At 35.2% G+C, this 23,857-nt stretch overlaps 3 protein-coding genes across 4 annotated transcripts in view; 2 read left to right on the forward strand and 1 right to left on the reverse strand.

The window, feature by feature from the left end:
• LOC123536678 (GATOR complex protein Iml1-like) overlaps nt 1-23,857 on the reverse strand; it is a 126,746-nt gene that overhangs the window by 86,843 nt on the left and 16,046 nt on the right. The window contains exons 13-15 of the mRNA XM_053527889.1: nt 23,330-23,391; nt 22,678-22,751; nt 21,924-22,002 (exon numbers count right to left, since the gene is read on the reverse strand). Coding sequence (XP_053383864.1) covers nt 21,924-22,002; nt 22,678-22,751; nt 23,330-23,391 — 215 coding nt within the window. The remainder of the gene's footprint in view (nt 1-21,923; nt 22,003-22,677; nt 22,752-23,329; nt 23,392-23,857) is intronic.
• On the forward strand, nt 533-2,752 carry LOC128550130 (uncharacterized). The gene is made up of 2 exons (XM_053528460.1): nt 533-641; nt 1,181-2,752. Exon 2 carries the CDS (start codon nt 1,190-1,192, stop codon nt 2,111-2,113), a length of 924 nt encoding a protein of 307 aa, XP_053384435.1. The 5' UTR covers nt 533-641; nt 1,181-1,189; the 3' UTR covers nt 2,114-2,752.
• Nucleotides 3,865-18,763, forward strand: LOC123536679 (uncharacterized). Of its 2 annotated transcripts, none has more exons than XM_045320033.2 (2): nt 3,865-4,019; nt 17,415-18,763. In XM_045320033.2, the coding sequence occupies exon 2, from the start codon at nt 17,424-17,426 to the stop codon at nt 18,345-18,347; it is 924 nt and encodes a 307-aa protein (XP_045175968.2). In that variant the 5' UTR covers nt 3,865-4,019; nt 17,415-17,423; the 3' UTR covers nt 18,348-18,763. The 2 variants fall into 2 exon arrangements, with proteins under 2 accessions (XP_045175968.2, XP_053384434.1); XM_053528459.1 differs by lacking the exon at nt 3,865-4,019 and adding an exon at nt 10,524-10,755.

Below are 23,857 nucleotides of genomic sequence, written 5' to 3' on the forward strand. Positions count from 1 at the left end.
AAACCTCAACTGTTCAAACTTGGATTATTAAAACACTGCCCTTTGCTCAAACTCATCATCAGGTCCTGACAAAATTCCTGTATGATGGCTCAAACTAGATGACAACTAAAACAAATTTTGCCAGTCCTGTTGAGTATGGGCAAACAAAGTTTAACGGTAACAATATTATTTAAGATGACATTTTATGAGCTAAACAAAACAAAACAAGTAAGCTGCATGGAATGAAATGTAGAAACTAAGGAAAAACTGAATAAAACAGGAACAAGAGCAACAACCTGAGCATCTACAATTCTGCCCACCCCACAGACTGACCATGCAGACACTGACACTGATTGAGTCCTGTAATATCTATATATCTCATGCATATACTGTAAAATCATTTAATTTCGTGGGCATGAAATTTCGTGTTTTGGTCAAAACGGCAATTTTGTGGGGATATGAATTCATGGATTTGTTTGTTCTTTACAGTTTGCACTGTACATGTACTATACATGTCTTGTTTATCTACTTGTATCTATATATACTGATTAACACATGATAGTTACATATTTTTGCACTTTTTATCTATATGAAGCATGTTTTAAACATTTAATCATTTAAACACAGACTATTACTACAGAAACTTTAAAAACGGCTTTCAGGTAAGACTTTTGGTTATGTTTACAAAAAGCTTCATCTACAGATTATTTCAAGCATGTTTCATCTTATGTACGTTCCAGTATTCCGAGCCAGTTTGAACTTGTTTTCTGCAAGTCACTGACAACTTCCTCACATGTATCAAGAGGTGGAGAATGGATAACTTTAGACAAACATGATGTCTTCTGTCAAAAACACTCATAGTTTGTAACTGCAAGCTACTCATTCATTTTCTGGATCAACAAATTCATGTATACTTTATTCCTACATGCAAAAAATAACAAGGAATGAAACCTGGTATCAAATAATAAGTAACTTTCTATGCAAATGAATATCTTTGTTTACAGAAGTGTTTCAGTGTTTCTTTTGAGCTTTTTGCATCATGAATTTGTATTAAAGATACTTCTGTGACATTACAGATTTACAATAAAATCATAAAATATAACTTTTTTAAACCAAAAAATATATGTGAATGAGAAGTTTAAAATGTAAAATAGTCACAGAATCAGTGACTCATTGTCAATCATTAATTTTAACATTCCAGCTAATAAAGATGAGTGACCATGATGGCCAGCTGGTAGCCGAGTACAGGACAACCATAAACAGCAGTGCTAAATATATATCAGCAATGCTGATCATTGACAATGATAAAATTGTGACTGCTGACAGTAAAACAAGCAAAATTCAGCTATATATGTTAGAAGACTTTGAACTTATTAATGAAATCACGCTAAAACATGTTGGATGGTGGGGCATCACCGACATGACTCAGGTTGACTCAGAAAGATTTGCTGTTTTAGTACCAGGCTTTTGGACAAGAAGTGATATTCGCATCTTCAAGCTGGATGAAGAAAAACGGATGAAAAAAGTTGGAAAATTCAACACCAGCAGAAGAAGTTTTGGACTTTGCTTTCAAAAAGGTTTCTTTTTCGTAACAATCTCTCCTGCCACACTTTTCAGAACTTCTCAAAATAGTTGTGTCAAAATGTATAGCGAAAATGGGGAAAGCAAACAAGTGTTTACAGTAGATAAAGAAAACAATGCCCTCTTCGGCAATCATCTGTTGAAGATTTATGTAGATAAGAACTTCCGGATGTTTGTTTGCGATGTGGAAAAGAATGAGTTAATCATTCTAAAGATTGACTCAATCAATCGTGAAGTAACCGTTCTAACACGACACAATTATCTAGTAATGGATATAACAACTAAGCTAGATGGGACGTCTTTCCTTGCAACGAGTCAGCGTGATGGTATTGTGTTGTTGCATGCAAACGGAGGTTGGGTCTTCAATAACTTTTTACCATGTGGGAAATTAGAAGGAAAACCTCTCGCTGTTGCTTTTAATGACAAGGACCAACAATTGCTTGTTGCCACACAACGATCTTCCTGGTATTCTCCATGGAGCACTTTGGTTTTCATAGTGTATGATGTGAAATGCAGTTATTCAACAGACTTCCGTGTTACAATAGAAAAATGATGTTATGTAGTCAACAACCTTATATGTTATCAAAATTCAACAATGTACAGACATGGTACCACCCTCTCACAGAGGTCAGACCAGGTTTACCCACTCTCTCACAATGGTCAGATCATAGCTAGTAAGCTTGTTCCCAGTCTTATGCTGTGCAAAAAGCAGTACAGGATTGACAAGATTATATTGGTTAACTTGCTGGAGGGACAACAGTCAATACAATGGCTAGATATAAGAAGTCTACCATTAAAATGATTCAGTTCCCACAAGAATTCTGTATAATCCTTATGTAGAACAGTAGAGCTGTCTAATATATTTGAATACCATTTCAATTCTGTGTTTTACGAAATATGTTTTTTTATCTATAAAGAGGCATGCTACTAGATGAACATCAAGATTGAAAAATATTTAAACAGATAAAATACAAATTCATAAATCTATTATTTTGAGTTCACTGGATGAGATGCAAATGGGAATATCTTGTTAACTGTTTCTGTAAAGAACATTCTGCTTTAGTTACTGCCGTAACATCTGACAGCTAGATTCCCATCTGCATCTGTAAACAGCAGCTGTAGAACATTTTTTATTTTGCATACAAAATTTTCACAAATCACAGAATAAATAAAGCAAAACTAAATACTTTTATTGTAGCACTCTTTCTTAAACAAAGGGCAGGTAATTAATATCCGTAATCAGAAATGAAGATCATGACGTTTAGAAGAAGTACAACTGCAAAGTTCTGGTTGTAGAGTAATTTTGTGTCTTTTTTTCCCTGTAAAATAAATATTTTTGAATTGAGAATTTTTACATAAACAATAGATAATCAATGCACTAATCCTTAGTTGTCATTAACAGCATAGAGTAATCTGGCATGGGGGTGCAAGGGGGCTTTTGCTGACATGGATAAAATGACTTGAAATGCAAGACCAGTGGGCAAGAAGTGGACTTAAATATCTGGCCTAGGTGGTAAGGAGAACCTGCCAAGTTACTGCAAAAGAATTACCAGAGAGCTGGATTTTTACATTCACAACTACAATCAGTGAATTTTTCTGCATACTTTTCAAATATTAGAAGAAATAAGATAAAATGAATGGTTTCATTTTTAACCTTTAGACTGCTGGCCGCAAGCGATTCTGCCTTTGCGACCAATGCAGAACAAGATCAGCCTGTACGTCCGTGCAGACTGATCTTGGTCTTCACTGCTCACTATTCAATCAATAAATTTTCAGTGAACATCCCTTCGAATATTAAATGGTACTGCCCAAATTGAAAGATAGACCAGTCCATTTTTGAAATTAAGCATGGTAAAGGTGAAGCACTATTTGATATGGATTTTCACATTCATTCATAAAATCTTACACCCCAGAGTGTAAGAGGAGCACAAGCAAAAAACACTTGAAAAGCTTGTACAGTATACAAAAATATGAATTACAAAGCACACCTAATTCCAATGACTAATCCAGCATAATATATTTTACAGACTATACAAGTATTTTCATAAATAAATACTACCAGAAATCACAGAATCACAAATTTTACTTTTTTTCTAGAATTACTAACGAATGCACTCGCTTAAATAAATTTGGTGGTGTGCACCTTTAAGTTATGTGTTCTGCTATTTTTCGAATAATTATACTGCTACTGAAAATAAAAAAAAAAAACAGCAAAAATTGCTGTCTAAAAAATGTGGAAACTCCAGTTATTTATGAATCTATAAAGAATTGGAAAGCGAAAGTAGCTATTTCATGTTCCTAGGGAAGTTACTAACCTACATTTCTCGATAATATCTTAAATTCGTGCAGTATAGATTATTACACCTGCAGCAAGTATTACTGATGTCTTAAAAGAAAATTTTCAAGGATTTTGTCAAATAATCGTAATGAATAATACCCTGATAGGATAACATAAAAATGTAAGTACAGTTTTATGTGTGTAAACAACAACTCTTTACAAGTTCTTGCTAAAATATGGTTGCGGAATGTGTGTGGGTGAGGGTGGTTTAGAGACAATGATAGGGAGTGACAAATACAAAAACCAAGAAATAGTAAAAAACATTATTTTTTGCAGGGTGGGAGGGCCCAAGTGTTGATCATGTGGCAATGTGATTTTAAAAGACAGCATCAAGAGAAAACAAGAGGGCCATGATGGCCCTATATCGCTCACCTGAGTAGAGTTGCTTGCTTGAACAAATTTCTTAGCTAAAGCTTTAAGATCTAGGCCTTCTGGTTTATTTTTAGCAAATTTATAAAGATTTCCCTATGCACAATCAAGGAACACTAGGGCTGGGTCAATTTGACCCTGGGGGGGTCAAGATTTGAACAAATTTTGTAGAGGTCCACTAGGCAATGCTACATGTCAAACATCTAAGCTCTAGGCCTTCTGGTTTTTTTTTTTAGAAAATTTTGAAGAATTTTCTATGTACAATCAAGTAACCCCATATGGCGGAGCCAATTTGACCCTGGGGGTCATGATTTGAACAAATTTTGTAGAAGTCTACTAGGCAATGCTACATGTCAAATATCTAAGATCTAGGCCTTCTGGTTTATTTTTAGAAAATTTTTTAAGATTTTCATTTGTAAAATCAAGTGACCCCTGGGGCAGGGTCAATTTGACCCCAGGGGTCATGATTTGAACAAATGTTGTAGAGGTCCACTAGGCCATGCTAATGTGAAATATCTAAGCTCTAGGCCTTCTGGTTTATTTTTAGAAAATTTTTGAAGATTTTCCAACGTAATATCAAGTGACCCCTGGGACGGGGTCAATCTTGACCCAGAAGTCATGATTTGAACAACTTTAGTAGAGGTCCGCTAGGCAATGCTACATGTAAAATATCTAAGCTCCAGGGCTTATGCTTTTTGAGAAGAAGATTTTTTAAGATTTTCCTATGTACAATCAAGTAACCCCTGCGGCGGGTTCAATTTTGACCCCGGGGTCATGATTTGAACAAATTTGGTAGAGGTCCACTAGGCAATGCTTCACACCACATATCTAAGCTCTAGGGTTCTGGTTTTTGAGAAGAAGATTTTTTAAGATTTTTCTATATGTAAAATCAAGTGACCCCTGGGGGGGTCAATTTTGATCCCGGGGGTCATGATTTAAACACATTTTGTAGAGGTCCACTAGGCAATGCTACATGTCAAATATCTAAGCTCTAGGCCTTCTGGTTTATTTTTAGAAATTTTTTGAAGATTTTCATATATAAAATCAAGTGACTCCTGGGGCGGGGTCAATTTTGACCCGGAGGTCATGATTTAAACAACTTTAGTAGAGGTCCACTAGGCAATGCTACATGTCAAATATTTAAGCTCTAGGACTTCTGCTTTTTGAGAAGAAGATTTTTTAAAATTTTCCTATGTAAAATCAAGTGACCCCTGGGGCGGGGTCAATTTTGACCCCGGGGTCATGATTTAAACAAATTTGGTAGAGGTCTACTAGGCAATGCTTCACACCAAATATCTAAGCTCTAGGCCTTCTGGTTTTTGAGAAGAAGATTTTTAAAGTTTTTCCTTTTGGTTGCCATGGCAACCAGAGTTCTCCATGGAATTCAATTCTTTGAACAATTTTGAAAGGGGCCACCCAAGGATCATTCTTGTGAAGTTTGGTGTAATTCTGCCCAGTGGTTTTCAAGAAGAAGATTTTTTTACAAATTGTTGAGGCACGCCGGACGACGCACGACGGACATCAAGCGGTCACAATAGCTCACCTTGTCACTTCGTGACAGGTGAGCTAAAAAAACGTGTGTACGGGGTGGGGGGCTGAGTAAAATTGCCGGGACCTTAAAGGAAGTTGGCAGAGGGTCACCAAAGGAACATTTTTGAGAAATTATTGTTTCAATTAGGGCAAGCAGTTTAAGAGGAAATGACTTTCAAAGCTTTCAATATAACCATATTACAGAGAAAACTGGCCCCACCATTTGACAGCAGTGTTTTTTAACAGAAGGAATTTGGTAGTGGGTCACATAAAGAACATTTAATATGTTAAAACTGAACAAGCACTTTGAGAGGAGAAGACTTTAACCATTTTCCATACAGACATACAGGGAAAATTAGAATGTCCCCTTGGCAGCCACGCTTTTAAACGAAACATAAACATTTATAAGGAATTTGATATACCAATGCTGTGAAATTATTTCAAATCTGAGCCAGCAGTTTCAGAGGAGAAGATTTCCAAAGTTTTTCATATAGCCATATATATATGGAAAAGTAGTAAGCTATGTTTTTATATAAGACAGAATGATTGAAAAGAACTTGGTAGAGGGTAACCTAAGTCTCCCAAGGAAAATTTCTGTGACTTTGTTTTCAAAATCCAGCCAGCAGATTTTAAGGGCAACTATACTAGCTCACTAAAAGTATAGCACTGAACTCAAATTTGCATTGACAAAAAATATATAATATCTGAATTTTCTTCCTTCTGTTCAATTTTCAATTGAAATTTCTCAATAGTCGACAAGGCCTACTTTTCCTTTAGAAACTTTTAATACCTTTTTCCACCTTCAACAGAAATCATTCAAAACCACAATAATGTCAATAACTTTATCAAAGAACTGCCTTAAGCAGTTATCCTCGATTGCTGTTATTCTGTGAACAATACTGACTTGCACCAAGGAAGTTTTATCATTTTACAATCTACTATAAATTTTATTTTCGTGTTAAAGTATAGGTGGGTCGGTGGTCTAGTGATAACACAATTGACTGTCAATCCAGAGGTCCGGGGTTCGAATCCCGCTCCAGGCACTCGAAATTTCTGAGATGCTCTTGAGTGTCTCCCACCTAACTAAGACGCCTGTACTGGTCCTTCCCAGGAAAGACGGGTTTGCATGTATAGGTGTAACAAGGCACGTTAAAGAACCAGACTGCCTATTAGCAAAGAGCTAGGCTAAGTTAGCTAAACAATTTCGTATCTAAAAAGGATTTCTGGTCAGATCGCTCTGTGTCTGTACTAGTAGAGGATGAATTTTGCGCCCAGTGTGGCTGCATTTGCTATAATATTATGTAGGGCTGTCATCGATAGAAACGATATCGATGTATCAACGATATTGTTTGGTCGATCGATTATCGATTCCCATTTTTAAAAATCGATATTTTACACAGAGAAAAAAAATACTATCCAGATAAACACTCAGACCCTCTAAAACAACTTTTCTGCCTGCAAAAATACGCCCTAATTAACGGAAGTTGTCAATAAAGGTCATTTCTAAACTTGTACCGTAGCAGTCTTTTCCAACTAGTCGGCACCACCTGTATGGGGAAATACATAAATACAAATAAAACACATGAAAAGCAGGCAATTAAACTAAAAATAACATTAACAAGAAGGTATATAGCATGTACATGAACAAATAGATTGTTACTCTAACTTAATAATCGATGTATCGTCGATATCTGTCTTCCGATATATCGGTATCGTCGATATGACAAAGACCCAATCAATGACAGCTCTAATATTATGTAAAGCGCCTTTGAACATATTTATCATGAAAAGGGCGCTATATAAATCTGGTATAATAATAATAATAATAATAAAGTATATTCAAGTTAAGTCAACTGAAATCAAAATATTTATTGGCATAAATATAATAACATACATAATTTTGTTCAAAAATACATCATATTACAGTACAGAGGAACCCCTCTAAACCAAACAACCTCTGTTTGAAGTTCAATCTGGAAGGGTTTTTGGTGTAGAGGAATGTGCATTATATTTATACATACATAGTTATATACTATTACATAGCAACCTGATTCATTTTAAATACTGATTTTGTTTAGTTACAGCATAGTACCAAACAGAGTAAACTCTGGTAATCATAATTAAGGGCAAGTGCCAAAATTCTGACTGCCTGTAAAGTTTTTCAATTTTCAGGTGTAAATTTGTGTTAATAGAGGTTACATTCTGGAAAAGTTGTTTGGCTTCCGTTACACAGGGGTTCTGATTTACAGAAGCATTTTTCTAATGAAATACAAAGGCCAAATTTCTGGACAGTAATATTTGTTCAGTTTGGAGGGGTTCCAGTATTCGGGGTTCTAGTTTAGAGGGGTTTCAATGTACTGTTTAACATTATACAAATGATGCCTGTTTAAATTAAGTTATTGTGACAAAGAGGTTATAGGAATTGTATATAAAAACAAGCAAATTCGATGAATTGGTATCCCCCGCCGAAAGGGTTTGTGGTGAGGAATGGCAAAAAAATATGTCTGGCAAAAAGTTAAGGATGTTAATAAGAAGCAAATAATTTCATTAGTCAAAATCAATTTAACAGAAAACATTTTCATCTTGTGATGATGCACCTACCTCAAAAAGAATTTCATATAGATTAATGAAACCTTGCATGAGTCTATAACATGATATGAACTTCCGGGCACCTCCTACGTTGTGGCCATCGCCTATTTCTAGAGCTATGGCCCCTAAAATAGTGACAAAATGCACATTTTCACCTAGTGACTCACCTGGCTCATAATGTATTTGATATAAATTGATAAAAACTAGCATGAGTCTTTATCATGATGTAAACTTGCACATCTATTTTACACATGATGATGACACCAACATCCAATTAAAAGCAACATTGCAAGATATATATTTACCTAACGCAAGGATTTAAGTCACATGATAAATGAATATCCACTGACAGACAGGGCCATCTGTCAGAATCGTCATCTGTCCAGTGTCCCTTGAATGCCCACCAGTTGCAGTGGGAAAAATGCTGTCCATGCAGTGCATTTTTTACCATTGAATTTTATTAGATATCATTAGTACCATTTATATTCATTGATTTACCATTGATTTTCATTAGATATAATTAAAGTACCATTTTTTTTCATTGATTTACCATTGAAATACCATTTATTTTCCATTAGAATTCTTCCAGGTGAGAGATGTGGATGTAATTTAACTAGAACAAAAAGGATTTCCACTGCCTTTAGGGGTGGGGGTCATCAGCATTTCACTGGTATTGAGATGATAGTCTGCTTGTATTCAGATGGAAGTCCACTGAAAACTTGATGGAATTCTACTGTAGTCTTGATGGTATACCACTGATATTTTAAGTGGAATTCCACTGGAAACCTGACGGAATTCTACTGGAATCTTGATGGTATACCACTAGTATTTCAAATGGAATTCCACTGGAAACTTGATGGAATTCAACTGGAATCTTGATGGTATATCCCTGGTATTTTAAGTGGAATTCCACTGGAAACATGATGGAATTCAACTGGAATCTTGATGGTATACCACTGGTATTCTAAGTGGAATTCCACTGGTATTCTGGTGGAATTCCACAGGTATTCTGGTGGAATTCCACTGGTGTTCTGGTGGAATTCCACTGGTATTTTTCAACGGTATTTTGGTGGGATTTCACTAGTATTCCAAATGAATTCCACTGGAAAATAATCGCTATTCCAGTGGAATACCAACACTATTCCATTGAAAAATACCAGTGGAACTGAGATGGAATTCCAGTTGATGTTCCAGTGGTATTCCAGATGTTCATTTTCACCAGGGATTATTAAGTACCCTATATTGTTAACATTAGAAACTTCTAAGGGCCATAACTCTGGTGTTACTAGGGCAATCTGACTGAAACTTGATGGGCCCCATAACCTCATAGTGGTAAACATGTATATGAAGTATGAAGTTTGTTTGAAAAAAGTCTAAAATAAGGAATGATTTTGTGTGTGTGGGGGGGGGGGAGTGGTTGGTTGGGAGGGGGTGATCAAGGTGAAGGGGTGACCAGGTGTGGTTACACAACTTCACATGTTTACAATAAATGTTCATGGAAAAGAATGAAAGAAATTTAATGAAATTCTACCAAATGGTAAGTCTGTTATGTACAAATATGTGGATTTTTATAAAATTAAAGGGCAATAACTCTTAATTTACAAATAAATGCGAACGAAATTGTGTGTACACAACCACGTTATGGTGATCTAAATTCTGTTTAAGTTTCATAGTTCTAGGTCAAATATATCAAATGTTATGATGCAGAAATTGCCATATTTATAGTACCCTCTATAGTTAACAGTAGAAACTTCTAAGGGCCATAACTCTGGTGTTACTAGGGCAATCTGACTGAAACTTGACGGGCCGCAAGAACTCATAGTGGTGAACATGTATATGAAGTTTTATATAAATATTCCCAACCATTTCCTAGATATGGCTCCGGACGGAAGGACGGACGGACGGAAAGACGGACAGAAGGACGGACAACGCCAAAACTATATCCCTCCGACTTTTTGTGGGGGATAATAACATTCTATATTTACTTTAGAAAATACAAGATAAGAATTCTAATTGTTCGAAAATTTATTCAAAGTCACGGTGTCATGATAACAAAAGCAAATAAATGCATCATTTAAATCCCGATTGATAGGCAATAAATATTTAACAATGGTTTATGATTACATGTACATGTGCATGAAGAGTGATATATAAATGTGGTGTAATAATAATAGGACCCTTAAAACAATTTGATATACGATATTGGATATGTGTACAGTTTAGCAACCTATCAGCAATACACTGGTTTCTAATTACATAGGGTTAAAAATAATTTAACGGAAGAAAATGTAATACAATATGTCTATGTACAACAGGATAGTTCAGCCATTTTAATATAGATTTTATTTACAACCAAAGGTTTTCTGAAGGTAAGATTTTAATGTTTTCATAATTATCTACAATTAACCTTAATCAATAGTCTCGTTTTTAAAGTAAGAAAGTCTGTTTTATCAAGTTGTTCTAAATATATGACATTTATGAGTCATCAAGTCAATAAAACAAGAAAATAAAGTTCAAAACATAAAACCACTTTAACATTCTTTTAACTCACAAATTCATGCTTTTTTCAACACTTTTTATGTTATATAATGTTTGTTGCCATAAAAATGATCTATTTATACAAGCGGGTTCTTCATTGTTCAGAATGCCTACATTTTATATTTTGACTTCATTTGTTATATAACAGGTGCACTCAAGATGCAAGATGTTGTTTCTGATACAAATGCCAATGTATGAGCATTCATTACAAAACAAGAAATAGAATAATATAGGCATTGTAACTAAAAATACAAACTTCAAGTAGGCACTTTCTATTTTAGATTGTAGCTAACTGCATCAAAGTACGCAATATCAAAAAAATATTTTTTGATATCATTTTCTGAAGAAGAGTTATTTGAGCTGAAAGAAAAAAAAGATCCTGGGTAAAATATCTGTAAACAAAAGGACCAAATGGTCCTAGGTCGCTCACCTGAGAACAGCTAGAACAAGGTACTTATTTGATTTGACCGGTTGACCTATTTTTTGACCAAAGATGACCCATATTTGAACCTGACCTAGATTTCATCAAAACAATCGGCAGGATCAAATTTCATGAATATTCAGTCTAAAGTGCAGCCCCTAACGCTTACACAAGGTATTTCTTTCATTTGACCGGGTGACCTAGTTTTTGAACCAAGATGACCTATATTTGAACCTGACATAGATTTCGCCCAGACAACAGCCTGATAAAATTTAATGAATATCAAGTCTAAAATGCAGCCCCTAATGCATAAACAAGGTAATTCTTTGATTTGATCGGGTGACCTAGTTTTTGATCCAAGATGACCCATATTTGAACCTGCCCTAGATTGCATCAAAAGAAACATTTTGATCAAATTAATGAATATCCTGCTTAAAATGCAACCCCTTTACATAGGCAAGGTATTTCTGAGATCTGACCAGGTGACCTAGTTTTTGACCCAACATGACCCATATTTGAACTCAATTTCATCAAGACAAACATTCTGATCAAATTTCATGAAGATCCACTGAAAAATGCAGCCCCTATTGCATACACAAGGTTATTCTTTAATTTGACCAGGTGACATAGTTTTTGACCCAACATGACCCATATTTGAACTTCATCAAAGCAAACATTTTCATCAAATTTCATGAGCATCCTGCCTTAAATGTAGCCCCTATTGCATTCACAAAGTTTTTCTTTGATTTTACTGGGTGACCTGGTTCTGTACCCCAGATGACCCCTATCTGAACTCAATATAGATTTCATCAAGACAAACATTCTGATCAAATTTCATGAAGATCCACTGAAAAAATGCAGCCCCTATTGCATACACAAGGTTATTCTTTGATTAGACCAGGTTACCTAGTTTTTGACCCAACATGACCCCTTCTTGAACTTGACCTAGATTTCATCAAAACAAACATTTTGAATAAATTTCATGAACATCCTGCCTAAAATGTAGCCCCTACTGCATTCACAAAGTTTTTCTTTGATTTTACTGGGTGACCTAGTTTTTGATCCCAGATGACTCCTATTTAAAATCGAACTAGATTTCATCAAAACAAACATTCTGGGCCCAGTTGTTCAAAACTTTAACAGGCGATTAAGCTAAAGGTTGATTAACTTTTAGCGTTATATTTTGACATTTTAGAAAACTTAGAAAAACTAATGAATTAGTTAATGATTATGAACACTAAGATGTCTTTACAGTAAAACTATACAGTCTAACCTGTCTTAAGCAGCCAGCCAAGGGAAGCAGACAATTTGGCCGCTTAAGCCAAGTGACCACTGATCGGAGGTGCAGCCAGTAATATGACTTTTTCAGACTTCTGACCAGTTTAGCCTTTAGGCCCATTTCTTTTTCGATTTTCTATTATTATTTTACCAGGATACATTGATGTGCATTTGCCTTCGCAATACGAATAGTCTTCTTAGCAATCTTCAACTCAGGCGTGTTTTTTTTTTTTACAACAAAAATGTAACAGACAATTTTCCAACTTCAAAACAAGTTTGTTTACAATTTTCGCCATTTTGGTAAGGGAAGCTATTCTCCGCACTTACTGTCTATGCTAAAATCTAAGATTGCTGTTACGATCTGTAAACGATCGAGCGGTTTATATTTCTTTCAAACACAATATTTTTTCGTATAAATTTAATAGTATTTTGATGACAGAAATATAAAAAATAACAAATATTATGCTACTAATTAGATATCGAGTATTATCTTCAACCGAGATCAAACTGTGAACAACAAAACTGACAATAATTACTGGTCATTTGATTGTAACAAAAAGGAGATCACACCTTTGGTTATCAGTTTTAATTGAGAAGCTCAAGTCATTTTGACGTTCTTGTGGTGAAGTCACGCGAAACTTAGCAATCACGTGTTTCTCGAAAATCGGGCATCTTCGGCAATTATCGCCTAAAAATAAGTGGTTTTGGAAGAAACATGGCCGCTGAAAGGGGTCAAATACGGCGGTCGGGAGGCAATTTTGGTGACCGCTGGCTGCGGACGGGAGGTGGCCGCTGAATAAAGTGATATAATAGGAAAATCCGTCGGGGGCGTCATGAAATGACCGCTGAACGGAGGTGACCGCTGATCGGAGGTGACCGTTAGTACAGGTTAGACTGTAATATCGTACTAGTGTTTCCCACCAAGACTAGTATTTTGAATCATAATTTAACAGCCGGTTAGTTTAACAGCCTGTTAAAATTTCGAACAACTGGGCCCAGATTAAATATTATGAACATCCAGTGTAAAATGCAGCTCCTATTGCATACACAATGTTTTTCTTTGATTTGACCGGGTGACCTAGTTTTTGACTGCAGATGACCCATATTCGAACTTGACCTAGATTTCATCTAGACAAATATTGTGATCAACTTTCATGAAGATCCGGTGTAAAATGCAGTCCCTATTGTATACACAAGGTTTTTCTTTGATTTGACCTAGCGACCTAGTTTTTGATCCCAGATTACCCATATCTGAACTTGACCTAGATTTCATCAAGGCAACCATTTTGACTAAATTTTATGAATATCCAGTGTAAAATGCAGCCCCTATTGCATACACAATGGTTTTCTTTGATTTGACTGGGTGACCTAGTTTTTAATCCAAGATGACCCATATTCAAACTTGACCCAGATTTCATCAAGACAATCATTCTGACCAAACTTCATGAAGATCAATTGAAAAATACAGTCTCTATCACATACACAAGCTAAATGTTGACAGACAGAAGACGGACATCGAGCGATCACAATAACTCACCTGAGCATTACTCACCTAAAAATGGAGACAACTCCGCTAAAACTTTATTGTAGGCTTAGGTGGCTATGTACATAGCGTCTCATGCAAAGTATGCACTTTTTACCTACTAACTAGAGCTATTGAGCAGAAAGTGTTTTTCTGTTTTTAGTAACATGAACCACAAATACAATCCAAAGCTAGTTCTTTATAATAAGGTTGCAGTGCACTAAGTTTGGTGACAGCAAGTCAGTTGGAACTAAAGTTATAAACCGAAAACCACCTTTTCGATGATTCAAGAAAAAAATTAATTACAATTTATTTTTAGTAACTGTGCCCTTGACCTTGACGCTATGGCATCTAAACGGTTCTTTTTTTGTTGCTAAAAAAAAAAAAGGAAAAAAAAGTTAAAGGTCCATTACTAAGGGAAAGTGAGTTGGCAATTTTTTTCATAGCCAGTGCATAGACTTCTGCAAGACACTAAATAATGAAGATTGGCAGGTCAAAATTTACAGAAGGTCTTTGGAACTCAAAGAAATGTATGAGTATTATGTTGAAATTTCAATGAATCGGCAGAATGACCCCCCAGGTCTTTTTAACTTTCTTCATACTTCATAGAAACAAGAGGACCATGATGGTCCTGAACCGCTCACCTGTCCCCACATGAACTGAGTATGACGTCGTTTTTTCTATTATTTGACATAGTGACCTAGTTTTAGAGCTTATGTGACCTAGTTCTGAACTTGACCTAGATATCATCAAGATAAAAATTCTGACCAATTTTCATGAAGATCCATTGAAAAATATGGCCTCTAGAGAGGTCACAAGGTTTTTCTATTATTTGACATAATGAACTAGTTTTTGAAGGCATGTGACCCAGTTTTCTACTTGACCTAGATATCATCAAGGTGAACATTCTCACCAATTTTCATGAAGATCCATTGAAAAATATGGCCTCTATAGAGGTCACAAGGTTTTTCTATGTTTAGACCTAGTGACCTATTTTTTGACCGCAGTTGACCCAGTTTCAAACTTGACCTAGATATTCTCAAGATGAACATTCAGACCAACTTTCATAAAGATCCCATGAAAAATATGGCCTCTAAGGAGGTCACAAGTTTTTTCTATTATTTGACCTACTGACCTAGTTTTTGACCACATGTGACCCAGTTTCAATCTTGACCTAGATATTCTCAAGATGAACATTCTAACCAATTTTCATGCAGATCCCATGAAAAATCTGGCCTCTAGGGAGGTCACAAGGTTTTTCTATTATCTGACCTACTGACCTAGTTTTTGATTGCACGTAACCCAGTTTCGAACTTGACTTAGATATCATCAAGATGAACATTCTGACCAATTTTCATGCAGATCCCATGAAAAATATGACCTCTAGAGAGGTCACAAGGTTTTTCTATTATTTCACCTACTGACCTACTTTTTGACGGCACGTGACCCAGTTTCAAAAGTGACCTAGATATCATCAAGGTGAACATTCTCACCAATTTTCATGAAGATCCATTGAAAAATATGGCCTCTAGGGAGGTCACAAGGTTTTTCTATTTTTAGACCTACTGACCTAGTTTTGAAACGCAGTTGACCCAGTTTCGAGCTTGACCTATATATCATCAAGGTGAACATTCTGACCAATTTTCATGCAGATCCCATGAAATAATTGGCCTCTACAGATGTCACAAGGTTTTTCTATTATTTGACCTACTGACCTAGTTTTGGACCGGACGTGACTCAGTTTCAAATTTGACCTATATATCATCAAGGTGAACATTCTGACCAATTTTCATGCAGATCCCATAAAACAAAGGACCTCTAGAAAGGTAACAAGGATTTTCTATTATTTGACCTACTGACCTAGTTTTTGACTGCAGTCGACCCAGTTTCGAACTTGACCTAGATATCATAAAGATAAACATTCTGACCAATTTTCATGCAGATCCCATGAAAAATACGGCCTCTACAGAGGTCACAAGGTTTTTCTATTATTTGACCTACTGACCTAGTTTTGGATCGGATGTGACGCAGTTTCGAACTTGACCTAGATATCATCAAGATGAACATTCTGACTAATTTTCATGCAGATCCCATGAAAAATATGACCTCTAGAGAGGTCACAAGGATTTTCTATTATTTGACCTACTGACCTAGTTTTTGACTGCAGTTGACCCAGTTTCGAACTTGACCTAGATATCATCAAGATGAACATTCTGACCAATTTTCATGAAGATCCATTGAAAAATATGACCTCTAGAGAGGTCACAAGGTTTTTCTATTTTTAGACCTACTGACCTAGTTTTTGACCGCACATGACCCAGTTTCAAACTTGACCTAGATATCATCAAGGTGAACATTCTGAACAACTTTCATAAAGATCCCCTGAAAAATGTGACCTCTAGAGTGGTCACAAGCAAAAAGTTTACGCACGCACGGACGACGGACGCTGCGCGATCACAAAAGCTCACCTTGTCACTTTGTGACAGGTGAGCTAAAAATATTGTACATATACTGAGATTTATTTCGAATTTCTACATACCAACTTTCATTTTCCAATAAAATGAAATAGTTTCTGTGCTTTTTAAAAGAAATTAAAATGTTCACTTTCCTTAGTATTGGACCTTTAAGCTTAGACTGGGATTAGAATCACTACTCTTCTGTCACCAAATTTTTATGACAATGCCAGCAAAAAAAAAAACCTCATCTACTTAAGTAACTTGACAATGACCCATGGCATTAAAATGACTTTTTTATCATAAGAAAAAGAAAGTTAAGCACTTAGTGGGATTTAAGCTGCCATCCATCCGTTCCATAGCACCAACGTAGCTTATGCCCAACACTCTAGACCACTGCGCCAAAGTGGAATTTTCTAAGTACGCAAATTAAATCAGTTATTCTGACCTTGAACCCGACCCCACTGACCCCATTATGCAATCCAAGCCTTGGTTTTTCTATAAGCTACTTATATGCAAAGTTCAATTTCAATCCATCAATCAAAACTTAACAGATTGAGCTGAAACTGTTTTTTCTTTCTATTTTTAGCAACAGTGGCCACTGACCCCAAATTCAATCCAAACCTTGGTCTTACTACAAGTTACCTATAAGCCAAGTTTCATTATAATATCTTCACCTAAACATAAGTTATTGAACAGAAACCAATTCTTGACACTGCCCATCCATCCATCTGCCAAACAACATTAACAATCTGATAACCAGGTTTTCAACTTTGAAAAACCTGAATAAAAATTGATTAAATTTATTTTTCTTAGGTTGACATAATGAGTGACACTGGTAGCCAGTTATCTGCAGAATTTGAACGAAATGTCGAGACAGAAGCCACTGATGTATCAGCTATTCTTGTCATGGAGGACAACAAGGTCCTCACAGCTGAGAGAAGAAAAGTTACACTGTATGATGAGGACTTCCAGCAGATTACAAAATATGAGATTAAGGAAGCAGGCTGGTGGGGTATGATAACAGATATGACTCTTACTGGACAACATACCTTCTCTTTATTACTTCCAGGTTTTTGGTATGAGAGCTGGTTAGTTTCTTTTGAAATTACAGAAGAAAGTCAAATAAAGAAAAGAAAAATACTTGAAATAAAAACACAAGCTTTTGGCTTATGCTATCAGAGAGAATTCTTTTTTGTTACATTTTCTCCAAAACATTTAATCCCATTTCGAAAGAACCCACCAGGATATATCTGCATGATAAACAAAAAAGGTGAAAATCGTCACACTTTTAAAAATGACGGAGACAATAAAAATATTTTCGGAAGTTCTCTTTCAAAGATTTATGTCGACCAGAACTTCAAAATGTTTGTTTGCGATAAAGAAAAGAATGAAATTGTGATCCTACAAATAGACCCTTTTACATACGCTGCTACAGTCATTACACGTCACAAGTACAGTGTAATGGACATTGCAACAAAAGTAGACAGGACATCATTCCTCGCAACCAATCACAAGGACGGAGTGGTTTTGTTGCATGCAAATGGTCGCTGGGTCTTCAACAACTTCCTGTCTTCTGAAAGATTAAATGGAACACCAACTGCCCTAGCTTATAATGAAGGGAGTCAACAACTAATGGTTTCTGTGAGACATTCACAGTGGTTTCGGCAAAAGAAATGGCTGCTATTCCAGATTTATATTGTGAAATACAGTCAGGATACAGACACTCGTGTTTCAATAGAAAATTAGTGACAAATAATTTTCTGCAATAATGAATCAAAAGGGAATGCCTTTACATTAAATTTTATATCAACATTACAAGATCATAGTTTAACTTTATAGAATTGTGCACTGTTAAAATGTGTTTTGAAAAATCATGCATATATTACTAAAAATTTCCAAACATAGCCTCAGAAAGTTTATTTAATTTTTTAATACACTTTTTCAAAATGGTCACTGGTTCTTAACATGAAGTTATAACTTCTTTGTACAAGAACCAGTTATCGAGTGATAATGCACACAATATGTCAGTTGATATGTTATACTTGAATTGGTATGTATTTGTCATACATGAGATCTCCTGGGCATAAGGGTCAAAGTTCTGGTATTTCACATCCCTCTACAGAACTGCCAAAATTTTGAAAAAATTAAAATCTGTGCTGCAAGGTATGGTTTCTTGATATCTTAACCTCAAAATACAGTGTTAACAAACATACCGCACATTCTCACATATAAAGCACACTCGCTTATAATCACAGTCCAACATTGGATGATAATTTGGGTTTTTAGCACTAACCCTCGTATAACCACAGTCATTATCAATGATGTCAAAAATTTGTAGGAATACATTGTTTTCCCTGTCAATCTGTGTTTCACCAAAGAAATGGCAGAAAATTGCCAATTTTATTATTAACAAAAAATCACATTTCCTTCATTAAATGTAAAAACAGAATCAACTTCACACTTGAAGTATATTTTTCTATAATAAAACACATCAAAATGAATTAGAAATGACAAAATTATGTCTACAAAATAGATGAAATTTTGATGATATTCACCAATGTCTTACAATAAAAGAAACTAAATTCTCCTGCAAATAATTCACTTCATTTTGCAAGTAACATTATTCAGGCTGTCTATGCTGTTGCTAGGCCATATGCCACAATCGCTAGGCATTTGGTGACCTTCAAATATTGTCTTTTGTTTAACTAGTTCCTAGCCAGTACAATATGTGACTTGTTTTATTCAACAGCTGAGAATAAACCACTGTTGGTTGGAATGTCAATACTAGACAGACGGACATGCTGCTATTCTTCAGTTACATTTACACACCCTATTACCTGATGTTCCTCAACACCGAGTGATGTGTCTACCACAGAGTAACAAAATCAATCATGCCGAGTAGCGGTGTTACTTTTTCTGACCTGTAATTTTTCATTTCTACTTCCCATTAAGATATTCTAGTGCATGCACATGTGTAAATGCCTAAAGATATAATACAATTAGTGCTATCTTTGCAATATAAGGAAGAATTTAACTGTTAATATTTGACATTTATTACAAATGATATGAAATTTGTATTCAATGGCCCAATGCAAAGTGTTTACAATAAACTTTGAACATTTTTACCTCACACATCAAAGGATCAACCATTTGAAGACAATCCTGACAAATTTCAAGTCTGTCCATACCTCTACACTGGCACTCTGGCCCTCCAAGTGACCCGGGTATGGACACATATGATAAACTTTACTGCATTACATTGTATGGTGTTTTCAAAGGTTAAAATGTCACAGTATATAGTAATTATATAAAATATAAGATTTAATCATGGCCTCAGTTAGTTACATGTAGTAAAATTTGACTTGCGGTAAAGTTGTGCAATTTCAACAGCAAACCATAAGAACAACATAGGCATGCAGAACTTTTGGAGAATAAATTTGTACATTTTTCTGGCTGAAAAATTCTGTCTTCTGTCAGAGGGTGGATCGTGCAAGCCAAAAAACTTCCCTGTTCATACACAAAAGCATTTCAGAAGTTATTATTTTATTGTATCTGCCAGTCGTATTTCTCCTATACCGATGTTGGCATCCTATCTACATTCCTGTTGGTTTAGGGGCATATACGACTGGATTACTTATAGGTATAAATTTTGAGGGGTAATTTGAATCAGGGTTAAATAAATTTTGACTTGTAAGCCAGCAAGTCTGTTTGCATTTCTAGGTTTTGCCTATAGACAGTGGTGATAAGCAAAGTGTATCCGTACAACCATACATTATTATGTCATAGTTTGAAACAAATACAGCAGCTGTTTTCTTAGAAATGACTTCAATCACTCCAATCCTTAGTAGTGTTTATGTCAATGAAAAAACTCCAGTTTTGAGACCAAACTCAAGCCAAAAAAAGCAAACATCAATTTTGGGATTCTGAACATATTATATATTTTCATGTAGATTTTTGGTCACTATTTCAACAATCATGCATTGCTTCAAAATTCAGAGCATTTCAATTTTCATAAACTTCAGATCTACAAGTATAAATCCTTGTTTTGCCATGTATATCAATGCTATTTAACATGAAGCAAAGTGACCTTATTTTTTAATTAGACAATATTCAAAAGATGATACATGCCTCCTATTATAAAACAAGAGTGACAGACTGTCACAAAATACATCTGTCATCGAACTTGGCCTATTTCAAGGGCCATAATCCAAGTGCCTTGGGCGATTTGGGTGTTTATCAATCTTGGCCAAGATATTATACCCACAAACATTGTCAGCAAGTTTGATGAAAATTGTATGAAAACTGTTCGACTTAGAGAGCGGCCAAGGCTAATTCGCAGTTTTTTCAAGTAATTCAAGGGTCATAATCCAAGTGTGCCTGGGGTGATTTGGGTGGTTATCAAACTTGGCCGAGATATTATGCCCACAAACATTGTCAGCAAGTTTGGTGGAGATCAGATGAAAACTCAGAGCGGGCATGCTTTGGACGCCAACCGCCCGTTCGCCCATATCGTTCACATAATACGCCTCGTTCTTTCAGAGACGGACGTATAATAGAGATTTTCTACATTTCGTGTCATCCACATACTGGAATCTCTAGCTTAACATCTTTGAAAGACATTGTAATGCTCCCATATCAAGCTGTTTTTATAGACAAATCACTGTACAAACCATGTGTAAAACCAAGACAGATACCTGTTTTCTATTACAAATGCTGTCTTTCTTTCCTATTCCCCGAGTCAGATACTCCTAACACAGGCAAGCATGACTACGGATAAAATTCTGGACCTCAGACCACTTCCCATTTACTAGTTGAACTGTAGTTCTAGCCTCATCAGTGGTCAATATTTTACATAAAATCCACATCATACTAGTGGCAGTCAGTAGTACTGACTTATGCTTGCATTAATTAGCCCGTAGAAGGATCATTTGCTAAAAGTAAAGTTGAATACTATGAAATCATTTAATTTCTTGGGCATTAATTTCGTGGTTTCTGCAAAAACAGAAGAATTTGTGGATTTCAAAATGTGATGATGACCAGAAAATTTGCTTATTCGCCAGGATTTCATTATGTGGATTGGTGTAACAAAGACATCCAGAAAAATACATGTAAGTTCCCTATGAAAATTAATGATTTCAATAGGTTACAATATGTCCCTCACTGTTTCTCATATTTTGTTTATGTTATTTAAAACACCAGAAACTGTTGTTGTTTTTTCTACACTTAAAATCTACCAGTAGAAAACTTCTAAATCCAACAAAATTAATATAAATATATCAAACACAATATATCACTTCTATGGAAAACACAAGTTACGCTTACTATTTCTGGTGGGATCTTGATCCGAGGTACAAAAGTCTTGTTAGAGTAAAACTGAATTTGATTTTTCGATGTGTAGAAACTGAAACACAAAATAGGAAACATTCAAGCTGAACCCTTAAAATATACAATCACAAAATATCCAAATAAACTTTCTACATTCCATTTGTATTTCAATCTTAATCAATTCCTTTAACCTATACTGAAACTATCTTCTGGTCTGTGGAATATATTCCCAATAAACACTAATGAAAAGGGGCATAACACTGTAAGAACACAATTTATTATTCTTTTCAGACACTTACCCTACAAACTGCAAGTACCCAAATTAAAAAGAAAATAGTGTATTTTTTACATGTATCTGGCATTACAATTCAGCACCCAATTTAAACACTGCAACTATATACAGTTTTTTTTTTTGTTTTTGTTGGATTTAATGTCGCACAGACACCTGATAGGTCATTTGGCGACTTTCCAGCTTTAATGGTGGAGGAAGACCACAGGTGCCCCTCCGAGCATTATTTCATTACGAACGGGCACCTGGGTAGAACCACCGACCTTCCGTAAGCCAGCTGGATGGCTTCCTCACATGAAAAATTCAACGTTCCGAGTGAGGCTGGAACCCACATCGATGAGCAGAATATGGGAGTAACCGTGTATGCACTTGTATCTAAACCCATTGGAGAAATAGAAAAAATAGCCTAAGAACATATTTATAAAGAAGCATTTTTTGCTTTCAATTTCTGGCTATATGTACCTGTGGTTCATCCAGTGTGGGATGTTATAATCATCTCCTACTTCCAGCGCTATCTTCTGATTCTTACTGTGAAACTGAAACCAGACAATTTGTAGACACAATAATACAAGTACAATATAATACTGACAAACACAGGTCATGGATGTGCTTAATGTTTCTTAAAGTAACTTGCCAACATTCTTTGGGATATAAATGAAGTCCTTTCAAAATATGTTTAAACTTGTAATTTCCATAAAAACATATTGACATAATAACTTTTTGAAAAGCATCATTGTACATTAAAGTACAAATACAAATATTTGAAATGAGTAAAATGTAAAGAAAATACTTTAACTGATAAACAAAGTTAACATACTATATCAAGGATTTTACAAAAACATAAAAACAGCTTTCTTTCATATTTTTCAATGCACATCTTATATTGAACTCAGTTAATGTTTAATATTCTTAGTTAGTCCCTTCCTATCACACAGCTGAGTTCTTTCTTGTAGCAGGGTACTATCAGGTTATGTTGCTGTCAGTGTAATGTTGACAAGAACATTTTACTGTTAAAATATAAGCTTATTACTTTATTAAATGAATATGATTATATAAGCTGATGCTTTCAAAAACTGCTTTATCAGAACAGCATCCATACAAGTAGAAATCAAACCTTGAAGAGTGGTGCTGCATGCAGAGGTTGCTCTCCCATACATACAAGGTCACTTCCCACACCTGTAACATACATACATGTATATAAATCCCAACCTGTCTCACACATCATTGCTATTTCATCTACAGTTCATCCGCATTTGATATCAAATCAATCGCCATGAAATTTCATGGTTTTAGCAAATGCTGCTACAAAACTCCTGGATTTCATTTTTTTAGATAAGGTAAGATTTTTTGTTTGTAAGAATTTAACTTCCTGGATTGGTACAAACACAAAATCCCACAAATAATACTTATTTCACAATATCAGTGTATTACTTCATTTATATTATATGCAAGTGTTCAGAACCTTGTAGCTCCAAAAGCAATAAAAATTATAGAACAGTCAAGTCACAAAGATATGAAACAACACAGAACAGAGAAGAAAATTATATTTCAAAACTGTGTTGGACTGGTAGTTGGTTTAATATCCCATTTATCAATTACTTGTACTGAAAATACTATTACTCAGCAGAACAAAAAGCAATTA

Source organism: Mercenaria mercenaria, chromosome 17, assembly GCF_021730395.1.
Source record: "Mercenaria mercenaria strain notata chromosome 17, MADL_Memer_1, whole genome shotgun sequence".
In the NCBI taxonomy this organism is placed as follows: Eukaryota; Metazoa; Mollusca; class Bivalvia; order Venerida; family Veneridae; genus Mercenaria; species Mercenaria mercenaria.

Excerpts from the sequence above, each read along its gene's own strand:
- LOC128550130 (XM_053528460.1), top strand. The coding sequence starts at position 1,190 with ATGAGTGACCATGATGGCCAGCTGGTAGCCGAGTACAGGACAACCATA.
- LOC123536679 (XM_045320033.2), top strand. The coding sequence starts at position 17,424 with ATGAGTGACACTGGTAGCCAGTTATCTGCAGAATTTGAACGAAATGTC.